At 37.5% G+C, this 14,397-nt stretch overlaps 3 protein-coding genes across 7 annotated transcripts in view; 1 reads left to right on the forward strand and 2 right to left on the reverse strand.

Moving 5' to 3' along the window:
• The window catches only part of LOC145224574 (uncharacterized), a 43,670-nt gene extending 38,926 nt beyond the window's left edge, over window positions 1-4,744 (reverse strand). Inside the window, exons 1-3 of one of the 4 annotated variants that reach the window (XM_080091105.1) lie at window positions 4,449-4,744; window positions 3,956-4,014; window positions 559-689 (exon numbers count right to left, since the gene is read on the reverse strand). In XM_080091105.1, coding sequence (XP_079947231.1) covers window positions 559-689; window positions 3,956-4,014; window positions 4,449-4,636 — 378 coding nt within the window. In that variant the 5' untranslated portion in view covers window positions 4,637-4,744. The remainder of the gene's footprint in view (window positions 1-558; window positions 690-3,955; window positions 4,015-4,448) is intronic. The other 3 variants (XM_080091107.1, XM_080091106.1, XM_080091104.1) reach the window with 3 other exon arrangements.
• On the forward strand, window positions 1,953-4,062 carry LOC145224575 (alpha-1,2-mannosyltransferase ALG9-like). The gene has a single exon (XM_080091111.1). The coding sequence runs from the start codon at window positions 2,028-2,030 to the stop codon at window positions 3,792-3,794; it is 1,767 nt and encodes a 588-aa protein (XP_079947237.1). The 5' UTR covers window positions 1,953-2,027; the 3' UTR covers window positions 3,795-4,062.
• Window positions 4,745-5,710: 966 nt separating the features above from the next.
• Window positions 5,711-14,217, reverse strand: LOC145224576 (leucine-rich repeat-containing protein 71-like). Of its 2 annotated transcripts, none has more exons than XM_080091112.1 (13): window positions 14,041-14,217; window positions 13,865-13,959; window positions 13,548-13,703; window positions 13,204-13,295; window positions 12,845-12,981; window positions 12,438-12,584; window positions 11,715-11,874; window positions 11,153-11,326; window positions 9,392-9,557; window positions 8,183-8,206; window positions 7,370-7,588; window positions 6,540-6,661; window positions 5,711-6,010 (listed from the first exon to the last, which is right to left on the reverse strand). In XM_080091112.1, exons 2-13 carry the CDS (start codon window positions 13,938-13,940, stop codon window positions 5,885-5,887), a joined length of 1,599 nt encoding a protein of 532 aa, XP_079947238.1. In that variant the 5' UTR covers window positions 13,941-13,959; window positions 14,041-14,217; the 3' UTR covers window positions 5,711-5,884. The 2 variants fall into 2 exon arrangements, with proteins under 2 accessions (XP_079947238.1, XP_079947239.1); XM_080091113.1 differs by having other exon boundaries at window positions 9,452-9,557; window positions 14,041-14,216.
• Between the last annotated feature and the right edge of the window lie 180 nt (window positions 14,218-14,397).

Raw genomic sequence — 14,397 nt, forward strand, 5'->3', positions numbered from 1 at the left:
TGAATCGCAACAGTTGTTGTGACTGCAACGTATGTTTAGCACGCTAAACGCTTTAAAAAGCAATTGCAAACGTGTTCCGTAGACTACTGTAATACTGCCTTTACCTATGTATTGCGTGTCGGTCATGACTAATGCAAAGGCAAATTTTAAAAGAACTTCTCTACCAACGGTCTCACCAATCACAACGCGAATTATAATCAATATTAACGGATTTTTTGTAAGGGAATAAAACTGATTGATGCCGTTTCTGTACTATGACTGCTTCTACTGGTAGCAAACTTTGCCACGCTTCCCTCGAATAACCAGTCATTAACTTACCGCAAAACAACGCTATGGTTGGCCGGTCAACAGTGGAACTGAGGTGTCGGTTACAAAATCCTCCTTTTGTCCTTCACCCTATGACACCTCTCGAACCAGAAAGCCGGCGCAACGAACTGCTTTCGCCTCACGACAGGTTTTGACCGATTTTGGGCCAGACACAAACCTTCTTACTTCCCTTGGGCCTTTTGTGGCACGTGTTCGGGGTTCAACCGCGGACAGAGAAAAACAAAAGTTTACCTGCATACGCAGCCTTTGTTCGAGCTCGTCACGTGCCGATGACGTCACCTTTTTCGTCACGGAGGCTTTTCGCTCGACCGACTTGAGACGGTGTGCATTGCCGGTTCGGGCAGGTGTGTTAGTGCGGACACCTGCGGTAGTATTGTAACGAATTGATATGGGCGTAATCATTTTTGTGAGTAAGTGAAATTTTCACTATCCCACAGTTTTAACCACACGATCAAATTAAAGCTCGCATAGCGACGGCTTAGCTCACAACAGTTTTGAAACAAGGAATAATCTAGGACAAATCATGTCTTTTTCCTTACATATTAAAATTAGAAAACGTTTTTTTTAAGTGGATATCTGAACACGACAACCAATTTACCTGGCAATTGCAAAATGTTGTTAGTTGTATCATAGTCTTTACGTATGGTTGTTTAACAACGATGCACTTCTGAAAGGATTTCATGCGAACCAAACTCAACACGAATGGTATAAAGTTGCTTACTAACACCACTTAGCGGAAACAAATTGCAATATTTTTTGTTTTTTCGCCAATCTGAATTGACTGTCCAGACTCCAGAAGGGGCCACTCTAAAATACGCAATCTACGCAATCTACGCAATCTACGCAAGCTATACGCAATCTACTAACAAAAACTAACTAAGATGTTGACGGTTAGTGCTATTAGGGTCAGGGTGACGGTTTGTGATACAATTAACTTTATAATTTAATTTCAGATGCGTTTCAGGTCTAATTTTCTCTACAAGTGTTAACATGGGTACCATACAGTGTTTAGTACCACTCTCAACACATATGAGAATATTAAGCCCAAACTGGACATCTAAAACTAAATTATAGTGTTAATTTTATTATAAACCCTCACCCAGACCCTAAAAGCCCTAACCGTCAACATTTTTAGATTTGCGTAGATTGCGTAGATTGCGTAGATTGCGTATTTTAGAGGAGCCCCTCCAGAAGCAGTCATTATAAGACTAAAATCATGTGTTTACAGTATTAGCTTCCGCAAGTATAAACGCTTTTGCTATTTGCCAACAAAACGAAATGTTTGTCGTCTGTGGTACAAGTAAAAGTTGTAAACAACTTTACGTAACCCCCAAAAGCACGTCCACCTGGCAGTGTATCTTGAAGTTAAAAGTTTGTGCTTGCATGCAACGTTGCTTTTGCTTGTAGAACATTTTATATGCTTACTCCGTAAACTTGAACTGGAACTTACATAAATAATGTTTTCAGCCTGAACTAGAAATGAAAAAAGTTTTAAGTTTTAAAATTCCTATTTTAGGCTCCTGCATAACTGCATAGAGTCACAGACATATTTAAGTTGCATTAAAACAATTTTTGTTGCCTTTTGTTCTGTATCTGGTTAAATGTATCTTCACCAAAACTAAAACTGATTTTATTTTAACCCAATGTCTAGACTTAACTAACAAATGTAGCCATTGACTGTCCAATTTGTCTTGGGCAAAATGAAGCATCGAAAAGGAATTTATCTGAAGACTGCTCCCCAGAAAGAAACTGATGAAACTGTCAGTTCTGATGATGAAAGTGAAAAATCGAGCTCAAAAACATCGGAAGTATGGCTGCCAGAATCAAATACAGCTTTCAGGCTTTTAATGTCAGCCAATCTTTGTTCTGCCTTGCTAAATAATATCACAGACTGTGATGAGACGTACAACTACTGGGAGCCTCTGCACCATCTTATTACTGGTGAAGGATTTCAAACATGGGAATATTCTCCAACTTATGCAATTCGATCATGGGGATACATTTACCTGCACTATATGCTGACATGGATTCACATGGGATTTCTTAACAACAAACTTCTAACTTTTTACTTTATCAGGATGATTTTGGGATTAACTTGCACTTTGTGTGAGGTCCAGTTCTTTGAAGGTGTCTCTTTGCGATTTGGTAACAATGTCGCAAGGTTAGTTCTAGGCTTTTTGCTGTTTGGAAGCGGTATGTTTATTTCGGCAACAGCATTTTTGCCCAGTTCTTTTTGTATGTATATGACACTCTTGTTTTTTGGTTCTTGGATGAAAGGAAACCTAAATCATGCTTTACTTGCAGTTGCTGCTGGTGCTATACTTGCATGGCCATTTTCAGTTGCTCTCGGTATTCCTTTGGCTGTTGATATTGTAATCAGGAGACAAAAATATTTCTTCTTTTTCAAGTGGTGTGCAATTGCTTTGATCACTATGCAATTGCCATGTGTTATAATTGACAGCTACTACTATGCAAAGACAGTTTTTGCTTCCATAAACATTCTCCTGTACAATGTCTTTTCCACGCATGGACCAGATATTTACGGAGTTGAACCATTCTCATACTACATGATAAATGGCTTCCTAAACTTTAACATTGTCTTTATCTTAGCACTACTTTCATTCATAGTTATTCCAATATCAGAAATGATCATTAAATCAAAATTTAAGGGCTATCAGCCTCCTACATTACTACTTGTGTTCACTTTATCAACACTTCTAATTTGGTTTGGCATTTTCTTCACAAGACCACACAAAGAGGAAAGGTTCCTCTTTCCTGTATATCCTCTCATATGCTTAGCTGCTGCCCTCTGCATTGCTACAGTACAGAAACTCTACTGTGTGATTGGGCTTCGCAAGTACTTGACTGAACAGTGGATGACAGTTGCAACACTTGTAATATTTGCACTTCTGTCCTTGTCACGTTCATTTGCTGTCTTCCAGGGTTATCACGGTTCCATGGACTTGTACCCTAAAATGCACCAACTTGCAAGTAAAATAGATTCTACTGGAAGGACTATTAATGTATGTATAGGCAAAGAATGGCACCGCTTTCCATCAAGCTTTTTCCTTCCAGAAAACTTTAAGCTCCAGTTTATTGAATCGGAATTTAGGGGCCAGTTACCCCAGTACTTTGCTGCCCCGGGGGCTGAGGGTACAACAGCAGTAAGAACCAACTTTAATGATCAAAACTTGGAGGAGAAAACGAGATATGTGCCAATTGATTCTTGTCATTTTCTGATTGATTTTAACAACGGACTGGCAACGCGACGAGAGCCTTTGTTTGGTAACGATACCTCTCGTTGGTCAGTTGTTGAAGAAGTAAACTTTTTGAGCGCACACAATTCGACTTCTAGATTTTTTCGTGCTTTTTTCGTTCCTTACTTCTTTTGGGAGCGCAACACATTTGGAAAGTATCAACTGTTGCGTTCAAAGACCAAAAAGTTCAAGAAAAAGCGCTCAAATTGAAACTGCAACGGTACAACCTTTTTTACGAACGCGTAGTTTCAATTGTTCTGCCAAAGGCCGATTTGGTGCAATTTAAGACGGTTTATGTTTTCCGGTATCAATCAATGTTTTTCTTTTGTTTCATTATATATGTGTACAAGTGCCAGAAACTAGTTGCTTACCGATTTGTTCTTGAATGGCGTTTGCTTGAGACTGAAGTATCTTCAGGTCTTCGTCAATCCTGTAACATACAATAAATGTAGCTGCTATAATAAATGTTGTTAGTGTATGGATGTGCTTTTTAGTCACACAATTTACTGTCATCTGTTTTCAGATAAACCGACAAGCTTCTTAACTCATGAATCTACTTTAAATTTGAATTAGCAGTAGCACTGTACTGTGAACAGTTAAGCATTCCAAAAACTAAATCTTGCGGTTTGCTTGGTTTAGCAGTTGCGGTAAACCATATTTCCAAGCCTAAGTTACTAAAACGTAGATCTGAACGCACGTTACAACTTAATAAGGCATATTTAAGCTATTATTTGCCATAAAGATCTCCTACCCTAATTGACGAAGCCTAAAGTAAATCATTTTGTGCCAAGCATCGAGTTAGAAGTAGGCCACAGACAAAACCCATGTGAAAATTGTTGCAAACGACAAAATTTGGCAACGTACCTTAGGCATTGGTTCTTTGTTTCTATCATCTCTTTTTCTCTTGCAGGTATTCCAGCCAAACGTAATTCCGTGTCAGAAGGCTTACTTTCATCTTTTTCAGCCAAAGTGTTCCACCTTTCTCGCAATGCAGACGCCCGTTTATAAACTGCCTCACGACTTGAATCTAGCGACATTTTGCTGGCATTCATTCACTTCAGTGTATACTAGCAATCATTCACTTCAAGTGTATTCTTACGTTTTTGCTCCTTAGTTCTTGCTTAAGCTAGTAGGCAGGGCGACTGTTTCAGGCAGTTAAATGCTTCTGTTGTTATTCCGCGTAAAAGTAGGCGTAATTAATTTACCTGGCCAAGCAGTGGACCGTCTTACCACCAATTGTGCCATGCCTCAGCCAACACTAATGCAATAAGCATTGCGGGGCATTATTATGCGATAATCCTTTGTCATCGCATTGTCTCATTGAAATGCAATAATGCACAGACAATCGTTGTATTCTAGAAATGGATATAAAACGTATTCAATCAGCCCTTTTACTACATTTGTACAAAAAAAGTTGATTGTAAAGTAGGGTTGCCATACGTCAGGATTTTCCCTGACATGTCAGTGAATTTAGTGTTCAAATCTGCGTCAGGGAGAAATGTTAAAATGTACTTAAAAGTCAGGAATTTAAGAAAAAAAAGATAGGTTAATGTACCAACGAGGTTTCTAGTAAACCGTCTCCATTGCTAAACAATAGGCTTTATTGCATGAAAACTAACAAAAATGCAATTGTTCGCGCACAATTGTAATGTTTTTGTCTTGTCTGTGATGTCAGATTTGAATCATTGTTATGCGCAATTTTGCAAAACTAGCTAAAATTCTGCAATCAACTTTCGTTTTTCTGAAATACACATTCAGGCTTACGGACCGCGAGCACGCGAAATAGGGACCGTTTAGACAAAAATAACGAAAAAGTTGAGAACAACTGGGTTAACGCAACCGAGATAAATTTTGTCAGCGATTGTGTATCATAAAATATGGCAACCCTATTGTAAAGTTTTTAGGTGGATTTCGTATTTATCTCCCTATATACGCTACAAAGTAGGCTAGAGATTATAATTTCATTTTTTTGAATTGTCGAAAAGTTATTTAGAGAATTGTGTATCATATGTGGTACATGTTAGACGACGACAGATTTTTAGTTTTTAAAATAACCGCGTTTGATACTGACTTAAACAAACGTCTTGTGGGACCTTTGTAATGATCGAAGTTTTTCAAAAGTGGCCTCCAAAAAGCGCGAAATATTTATTTTACAGCTTAACGCGTCGCACATAAAAAGCTGCTTAAGCACAGTGAAAATAATGAAAAGATCACCCTTATATACGCAAATGCGTAAAGGTAGCATTGGAAAAATCGACAGGCTCTGAATCTACTGGTAAGTTGGTTCAGGTAAATTTGGTTCATCCCACAACAGATTGGGCGTCTTCTTCTGGTGATTTTTCCTCAGGTTTGTAAGTTGGATCGCGAGTTAACATGGTATCTTGTATCGCTACGTAGATGGGGTGCTCGTCTGGAACCAGATTTTTCTACAAATAATTACAACTTAATTTACCTTTCATAGAGGAATACTGGATACAATTCAAGGTTCCATAAACCTTGGTGTCCGATGGTTTGTACGCCGTTCTGTGCTTGTGTCACGGCAAAACTAACAGATCTTGTTTGTTCTAGGCACGATCTATCCGTATTTTTGTAATAAATTATACTGTACTGTAATAAATTAGAGTAGTACAACACAACGTGGCATTACAGTACATTGTCATGTCACAAGGCTATGTTTACAAACAACCCTCGCTATTATGCCACTTTCTCTCGGTCCCAAAGGGTGGCATAGTATCGAAGTTTGACTGTATTAGTTTTTTTATGTCTACATGTAGACTAAGGACTCGACCCTTGGAAAGTTTGGGGAAGCAAGTGGCAAAGTTGTGTTCCAGATTGAAGGAATGCACTTAAGTGAAGTGATGCTTATGTAGCTGTGTTTCTCAATTTAGTGGATTTCTAATCACCAATCGCAGCAACAACCCGTCGTGGAATCCAGAAAAAATGCAGAAAATTTACCTGGAGAAAGACCTTTAACAGGCCAGGTGCTACAGGACTGTCTAGCAACATGCGGCGTCTTGTAACTTGGTATTGGATGGCTGTCAGCATTGATTTCATTCCAACAGCTCCGATTCTATTCCCTTCAACACAAATAAACACACTTAACGTCGGTTAGGCCTTTATACTACAACTGATTAGGTCAAACATCTAATGATAATACTCGATACCCGGAGAAGCAATAATATGACAATTGAAAAACAAGGTGTTTTAAATATATTTTTGTCGTAACTGAGCCTTTTAATCAGCACCAAAAATGGCGTTGCTCAGTATGGACTATTATTCTGTAAGCTGTTTCCCTTGTGACAAGTGTGTTTTACAATTTTGCAGACAAAGCGGTAAAAGAAATTGTATAGGCAGCAAAAACCATTAATTGAAGGTTTTTTCACAAATGGTTTTAAATTGTGCATTTGCCACCAAAATGTTAGCGTTTTTGTTTCATATTTTGGAATATAGAGTTTGTGCAGTAAATATTTTGCAATGCAAACGTTTCACAAATCGATTTGTACAGATGATAATGATAGCAGCGTCTGTGGTCACGTTCGCAATTCGATTTCGATATCACAAAAATTATCTGTCATTTTTCTTTTCATCAACGTTTAACATAAACCTTGGAATCGATTGATTGAGCGGTATCTCATGACCCTCTAACTCTAACAGGAAGGATACTGTCTTTTTTAAGTATAACTCTAAATATAGTTTTATCGACTGATTCTGCTTCTTTGGAAACCCGTTTCCTTATTTAGAGCAACATAAACCTTAGTTTGCATAGTAGAAAAAAATCAAGTTACTTGACAGGTTTAGATTGACAAGAGTCATGCAGCCAGGAACAAACACTTTCCCTTCCGTGTGTTCAGTGTTGGGGTCGAGAAGTGGGTGGACGAACTCTGGAAGGTCTGAAGCATCTACCTCAGTTGCGTTGTTTTGAGTTGCGAGACGTTTCCCGCCCTCCTTTGCACCCCCAGACTTCTTGCCTTTGCCCCCCTTTGGTGCTTCGCTGGTGACCGACACTTTAAATAGATTTTGATTTTTTGAAGAGCCATGCTAAAGTGTTTTGAGGTGCCATGGTCAAGTATTTAAAACGTTGGTACGGTAGTACGGTTAAGTAACTTTAACCGCTGGTGTCCAAAACTGTTGTGTCATTTAGTTAATTTCGACAAAATATATGTTAAAATGTTATTTTTTGGCAGTTATGTCCAAACTGTGTTGTATCTAATGGCCAGTCCAAATTGGACTTTTTGTTAAAATAACCAAAATGTAAATAAATTGATGATTAACTATCATCAGGTCTTCATGGTTAATTAAAATATACTTAAAAGCACGTTTTTTAATTAATTAGCATTAGAAATACGTGTACATACAAATTTGGGTAATCGCAAAACCATATTGTCAAGCCATTTTATGCAATTAACAGAAAAAGATTTAACAAAAGGCATTGTTGAGATCTTTGATCCACAGGCAATTAAATGGATTATGCGATTAGCCGGATTCGCATGTATCGTCGTAAAATCAAAATTTCTGCACACACCGATAAAACATTGCAACATGAAAGCGCACTAAAAAGCAACTAGATACAAACACAACAAAAACAAACAGCGACTTACGCTTGGAAGCGATTTTGTTGAGTTCTTTGCAGATGGCGATCGCGATCGAAAAGCAAAACAAAGCAAAAAGCATGTTAGTTAGCAAAAAAACTACATGAAGTAAAAAACACTAACACTACAATCTAAAAAATCTCTAAAACAGTTCCAAAAAATACAGTTATGTTTCGAAACTCGGGTAAATTTTAATTATGATTTAGTTTAGTAAGTTTAATATTTTTGTGAACTTTTTTTTAGTCGTTTCTTACAACACTTTTGAAGTTTAGTGCTGATTTAAGATTTTTAATATAAAGAGCCGATAAAAAATGCATCTAGCAATACCTTTTACAACGTTTTTAGCAACTGATCGTTGCATTGTAACAAAATCAGAATACTGCGTATTTCTAAACAAGATTCTACACAACTAAAAAACGACAAACAGAAAAATAGTTATTTTGCCAGTTTTTTAACTGCAACTATACTACAGTTTAATCTATAGACTGCAAACTACTGCTAAGATGCTTATGAAATTACAAATACATCGGAAAGAAAAATTACATGATAGATTCTATACAATTCTACACTCTTACCCAAAGGTTCTCAACACTTAAGAGGTTATTTCAATGCATTAGGTCAGTGTTTTTTAATCTTAAACTGGTCGCGTACCACCTAGCGACTTTTTATGGTGCGTACCATCCTAATACCGTTTGAAAGGGTAGACCAAGGGATAGGCCTATATTTTTACCCAGCTAGCATACTAGTGAAACCAAGAAAGTTGATAGTAAAATGAAAATATTGTCCAAAACACGAGTTTCGCCCCAAACCAGGGCTGATCAGTTGGGTCAGTTGATTTACAGTTTTAGATCTTACTGAAAATGAGTTTAACAGAAAGATACTTGCGTACCATCTGTAAAGCTCCGGCGTACCACATGTTGAGAACCACTGTTGTACGGTAAATATAACTTGACACAATTTCTAAGGTGAGGGCGATTAGTATTAAAAAACACTAATTTATTTTCTAAAATCTATTAAGAGTTAAAATAAAGAATGAGAACAGAACATCCGTTCAAAGTCGTTAAAATTGCGATTCTACGCTGCTACTCCTACGTCACATCAAACAATTTCGAATTCAACCGCACGCTAATAGTTTATTGATGAGCTACTCCAAAGCCTCACACCTAACAGGTTAAATTAAACCCACTGATTGCGTCTACCACTGCCACTCTCTCTAACCTCCTTTTTTGCCACGTTCGTCTTTCTTTGCTGTTTTATCTGCTACTTCGCCCTTCTTACCGTCCTTCTTTTTGGAAGATCCACGGCTGGCCCGAGCAGCCATTTGAGATCCACTCCTGTTACTTCCCGGCCGGTCCTTTGAGTCACCCCGCCTCGAGCCTGGTGCCTAAAGTTTTTGAAGGTTTGACTTGCATGAATAGCTGGGCACTGGTTTACACCAGTGGTCGGCAACCGCCGGGCCGCGTCCCAGTGCCGGTCCGCGAGGAGTTCGTTACCGGGCCGTATAATTTCCAGGTTATATGCTTCAAAACATTTTCCTTGTGCATCCGGGGATGATAAACTAATTTAAACGTTTTTATTACTGAATACTTGAATTTCTTTGAAGGTCGATCCGTTATCAAATTTCAGGTTAAAAACCGGTCCGCAGTGCAAATAAGGTTGCCGACCCCTGGTTTACACAATACCGTGCTGAGTTGTAAGTCGGTTTGGGCATTTCGGGCTAGTTTCAGGGCAAAATTTCAATAAAACGGGTTTGATTCGGGCCCTGCTGCACACTCGGCATTATTTCTGCCGCAATTTCACAAACTTTTGGGCCTAATACGGGTTTTATTTCAAAAAATATTTTTAGAAACGGGCAGGTTGTAGACTTGATCATTCGGTTTCAGACAAGGTTCTGGTTCCGATTTCGGGCCCACTTATAACTTTGAGCCAAATTGCTTCCTCGATTATTCCTACGTCGTTTAACTGACATTATCCGACCGCCTTGTGAAAGGTTTTACGAAGTGACCATGTGGTAAAAAACAAACGGCGATAATGTTTCCACATGTTTCAAACTTCAACACATTAAAGCAAATTATCCTGTACCTTACACTTACAATTTAGAGATGGCTGCATATTCAAAAAGCAATACTAAACGTCAAATAATTGCTTTGATCTTTTAAGCTTAAAGCATTTTTGTTTGCTTATCCGGTCGGAAATAACAAAAACAGCCCACACTAGACCTGTAAGTCGAGGAAGCAGTGTGTTAATTTACATAAGGTCCAACATTTGCCAATGATTTTTGTAACCTGGTTGTTGCCACAGGCAAAATCATTATCACTGCAAAGGCTAAAATTGCTTTTTTACCAGACAAATGGTTAGTTTACGAAAAACACTTCTAGCACCTACTCCACTGAGTATCATTAAATGGCAATGCATCCTAACCATTAAGAAGGCAAAACGAAACTCAATAAAAGCAGCCATTATTACACAAGGATTTTATGACTTAACGACAACAAGAAGGTTGGTAATTCCCATAAAAATCGAGTGTGTTTAAACCTAACGGTCACCTTGCTTAACCCCTGCGAGGTCTCCTATCCAAAACACCTCTTTATTCGTGAAAAAAAATCATGTCATACCTGAAGCATTGTGGATATTTGATATTGGTGTATAAGACATACTTATTTTGGTTTGCAGTTCTGGAGATTATTCATTTTTTACAAATCAAACAAAAGCTCTTGTAACTTTAAAGGCTGGAAACCAAACCCTAGCCCTGTAATTCCGAAATAGTGGACTAAACGTTTAAGGTCATGGAGCTATTCTAACTTGTGGAACCATATGACAAAAAAAAATGTGAAAATCGGTTGTGACCATGTAATTGTAAGTACTTTTAAAATTTAGCAGCATGCGGCAATTTAAAAACTTGTGACTAAATATCTCGGTCAAAAATTAAAAAGTTTGGGAACCACTGGCTTAACCATTTGCTGTGTTATAGTGTCTTACCGAACTTCCACGTCCAAAATATCCCTGTTGTGACATGAGTTTCCTCCTCTGCACGACCTCTTCATGGGTGAGAGGAAACCTCTGCAGGACACCACATAAAGCTGTACATCCAGGATCACTGATGTGGTTGGATGCCAGGGATAAAGAAAGAAGAACTCTGTTCATTCTTAAACCCTGGCAAGAAAATAAAAACAGTGGTTGTCAATATGCTTGTTCTACTATTTAAGTTGGACATGTCAAATTTTTTTTCTTTTGGATTATATTCTTTTGGGTTATATTGCACCAGACTTATATCTACAGCTCAATCTGAAAAAAAAATCTTACAGCTCATCGTAGACTGATCACACTACTGATTTTGAATAGACTAAAAACAAAACTGTATATTATAGACAGATGTCTGCAATAAAAGTGTTCCTTCTGTAAAATCTGGCAACATTTTTAAGCAGTTACATATTTTGTCCAGGTCTAGTGACATATTCTTAACAGTTGGACATGTCATGTATATTCTTCCTAAAATAGTTAAAATATAAAAAATAAAAATAAAATAAAATTATACACAAACCTGAGCCAGGTGCTTAGCTCCTTCATCAGCGATGTGATTATAGCTGAGATTGAGAGTGGTAAGGCACCGGTTTTGTGAACCATTCTGTCCAAGGCATTGGGAGATCTGCTTTGCACCAATGTCTGTGATTTTGTTGTTTCTCAGAGAAAGATGCTGTAGCCTACAAAAATTTTTCAACAGAGAGTCATATTACCAAATTTGTAAACTCTACTAAATCTTTAAAAAGGGTCAGATTTGGAAAATATCCTAGTATAAAAAAAACTTCATTTTGGCGAAAAAGCACATATATTATAGCTTAGTGATGCTGTGGTATTGAAAGCTAAGGATCCCTTGAAGAGCTTTGAAAGCATGATTAAAGACCTTGGCTCACATGCAAAACTTTGGGCAGTCCTGTACAAAACCATTTACTGAGGTAGGATATAATAGCACTTAAATTCAGGTAAATTAGTAAAAATCACCAAGCCGGAAATAGCTGCGCAGCGTTGAAGCATTATGGAGCAAATAATAGTGGAGCATTCAATTGGTGAATTAGAGCTAGTCACGCTGCGAGTACAAAATCATTCCTGGCGTTATTTGACTGGGACTCACAAGAAGTGAGGTTGGCACTTGGATAAACACAACTGGGGGTAAGACATTGGTGGAATCAGTTTATGTGGCCCTAAAAACTAAATCAGCTATGTTTCTGTTTAGTAATGTTGCGTAAAAAAATTAACAATCGCTTACGTGCAGTCCTCTGCAATGAGGTAGTGGTATGGTTCCGTTTCAGGGAGTGGATTTCCATCAAGAACCAAAGTCTTCAGATTGGTAAGGTTTGGTAGGAAGCCAGCGAGTGACTTAAGAGCATGTTCTGTAAGTCCCACATTCCAAAGGCTAAAATATAAAGTAAATGGTACACAAAAGTGTAAGCCCAATCTGCTTGTATGTGTAGTGCATATACAATAAGTAGGTTTAATAGGCCAAACAGCTTTAAAGTGATGGTTAAAAAAAATTAAGATTAGTATGTAGGTAATGTTATTAAAAGTTTGCAAAAAAGGGAATTTGCTAGCGAGATATGCAATTATTGCTTTAAAATAAAATAAAATTGAAAAGATAAGCACACAACTGGCAGATAGTCACAGCAATTTGCTTACTTAATACACTGCAACCGGTCTAGACCACACTGCTTTAAAACATTGACAACTTTCTCTTCAAGTCTCCAACTTCGAATAAATATTTCCTTTGCATGGTTGATTTGCAGCTGTTTTGTTTCTTCCACATCAAATTCAACCTGCATCATGAAAGTACAAATCAAGTGTGACAAAAACTTTCAATATTCACAAAACATTGTATTCATTACAGCAAAAACCTCAAGAAGAAATTTTACAGTTGTGACATTGCTAAGTGACTGATATAGCTACATTGTACATTGTCACCGACAATTATAGTGCAGAAATGTATTGCAATTTCACAGTGAGTTTTTAGCTACCAGTTGATTTTTGAATGAATGCACCTGAATGCTTGGTCGCTTGATAAATAAGTTGTCAACCAGAGTATAGCTTGTTGGTAGAGGTTCCTCCTCCGCTGGTTCACTGTGTTCTTCCTCTGTTTACACAAAGTCATAACAAATAGATTTTTGTTTTTTTGTCACTGTTCAACTTTGTTTTAAATATATGTTGTGTTTTTAATCTACTCATACAGCTACAGGACAGATGATAACTGGTAAACAAACTCCACAGTTTGTTACAACAAAGCAAAGTTGGCATCTAAAATAGTGTAATGCATATACATGTATGAAATAAGTTGTGTATATATTTATATACACATGTTTGAAGTAAAACTAGGAAAGGAACATACCAGCAGTGGTTTTAGCATCATCTACAGTGGGAGTTCCAGGTCGTTTGCCTCTTGGTCGCACAACTGGAATAAATACTTTGTCCAATCCAGCTCTTTGCCATAATTCAGTGAAGTCGTCAGAAAAGTTTCCAGTACATGTGTACGGCTCTGGTGTGGCTAAAACAACATAGAATATGATAGATCATAAATATTGAAAATTTATGAGAAAAAGAACCAAAAAGATGACTATACTGTTAAGAAATTCTCTTGTGGTATGAACAAAACTAAACTCACTCCTGCCCATTAACTAAAAAGTCCTGCTCATTAAATCAACTTACAGCAATCATCACCAGCCCTTGATGAAGCAGATGTTGGCGCTCCCCCTCGAAGAGCTTTTTCCACTCTCTTACCCATCCTTATCTTTTTCGCAACACTGAAAAAAGAAAATGCATTTTACATCAGTTTCCGAATTTCTTCTGCGTGCAGTTAAACAGAACATCTAAAGTTAACTTACTCAGAAGCAGGTTTTGTAAACAATTAGTGCTTCAGTACATTCGTTTTGCTCTTTGGCAATACTTTTCAAAACGCACAAAACCTTCTCTGGAACCGAACAGCGGGCACTACGTCTCATCCAGCAACAACGCGTTGTTATAGTAACGCGGTCACAATTGTAAGTTGTTTATGCCAACCTTAATTTATTACTAGGTAAAGTGCTGCAAAGCGAATTTCAACGTAGTATTTTTCTTTTAAATATAATTTTATGACATTAATATTACAATATAAAGTTTGCTGTTCCTATCATGACATGTTGTTTGTTAATGACGCAACACAAATATTACTTAAATATGGTCATTGTAAATATTTAAGTACT

This window comes from Phallusia mammillata, chromosome 4, assembly GCF_965637545.1.
Source record: "Phallusia mammillata chromosome 4, kaPhaMamm4.hap1.1, whole genome shotgun sequence".
Lineage (NCBI taxonomy): Eukaryota > Metazoa > Chordata > Ascidiacea > Phlebobranchia > Ascidiidae > Phallusia > Phallusia mammillata.

What these genes read in the sequence shown, in the direction of transcription:
- LOC145224575 (XM_080091111.1), top strand. Translation starts at nt 2,028, where the DNA reads ATGAAGCATCGAAAAGGAATTTATCTGAAGACTGCTCCCCAGAAAGAA.
- LOC145224576 (XM_080091112.1), bottom strand. Translation starts at nt 13,940, where the DNA reads ATGGGTAAGAGAGTGGAAAAAGCTCTTCGAGGGGGAGCGCCAACATCT. An exon ending in AAGGGCTGGTGATGATTGCT is followed by an intron (nt 13,704 to 13,864) that starts GTAAGTTGATTT and finishes ATGTTGTTTTAG; the next exon opens with CCACACCAGAGCCGTACACA. An exon ending in TCAAGCGACCAAGCATTCAG is followed by an intron (nt 12,982 to 13,203) that starts GTGCATTCATTC and finishes TTCATGATGCAG; the next exon opens with GTTGAATTTGATGTGGAAGA.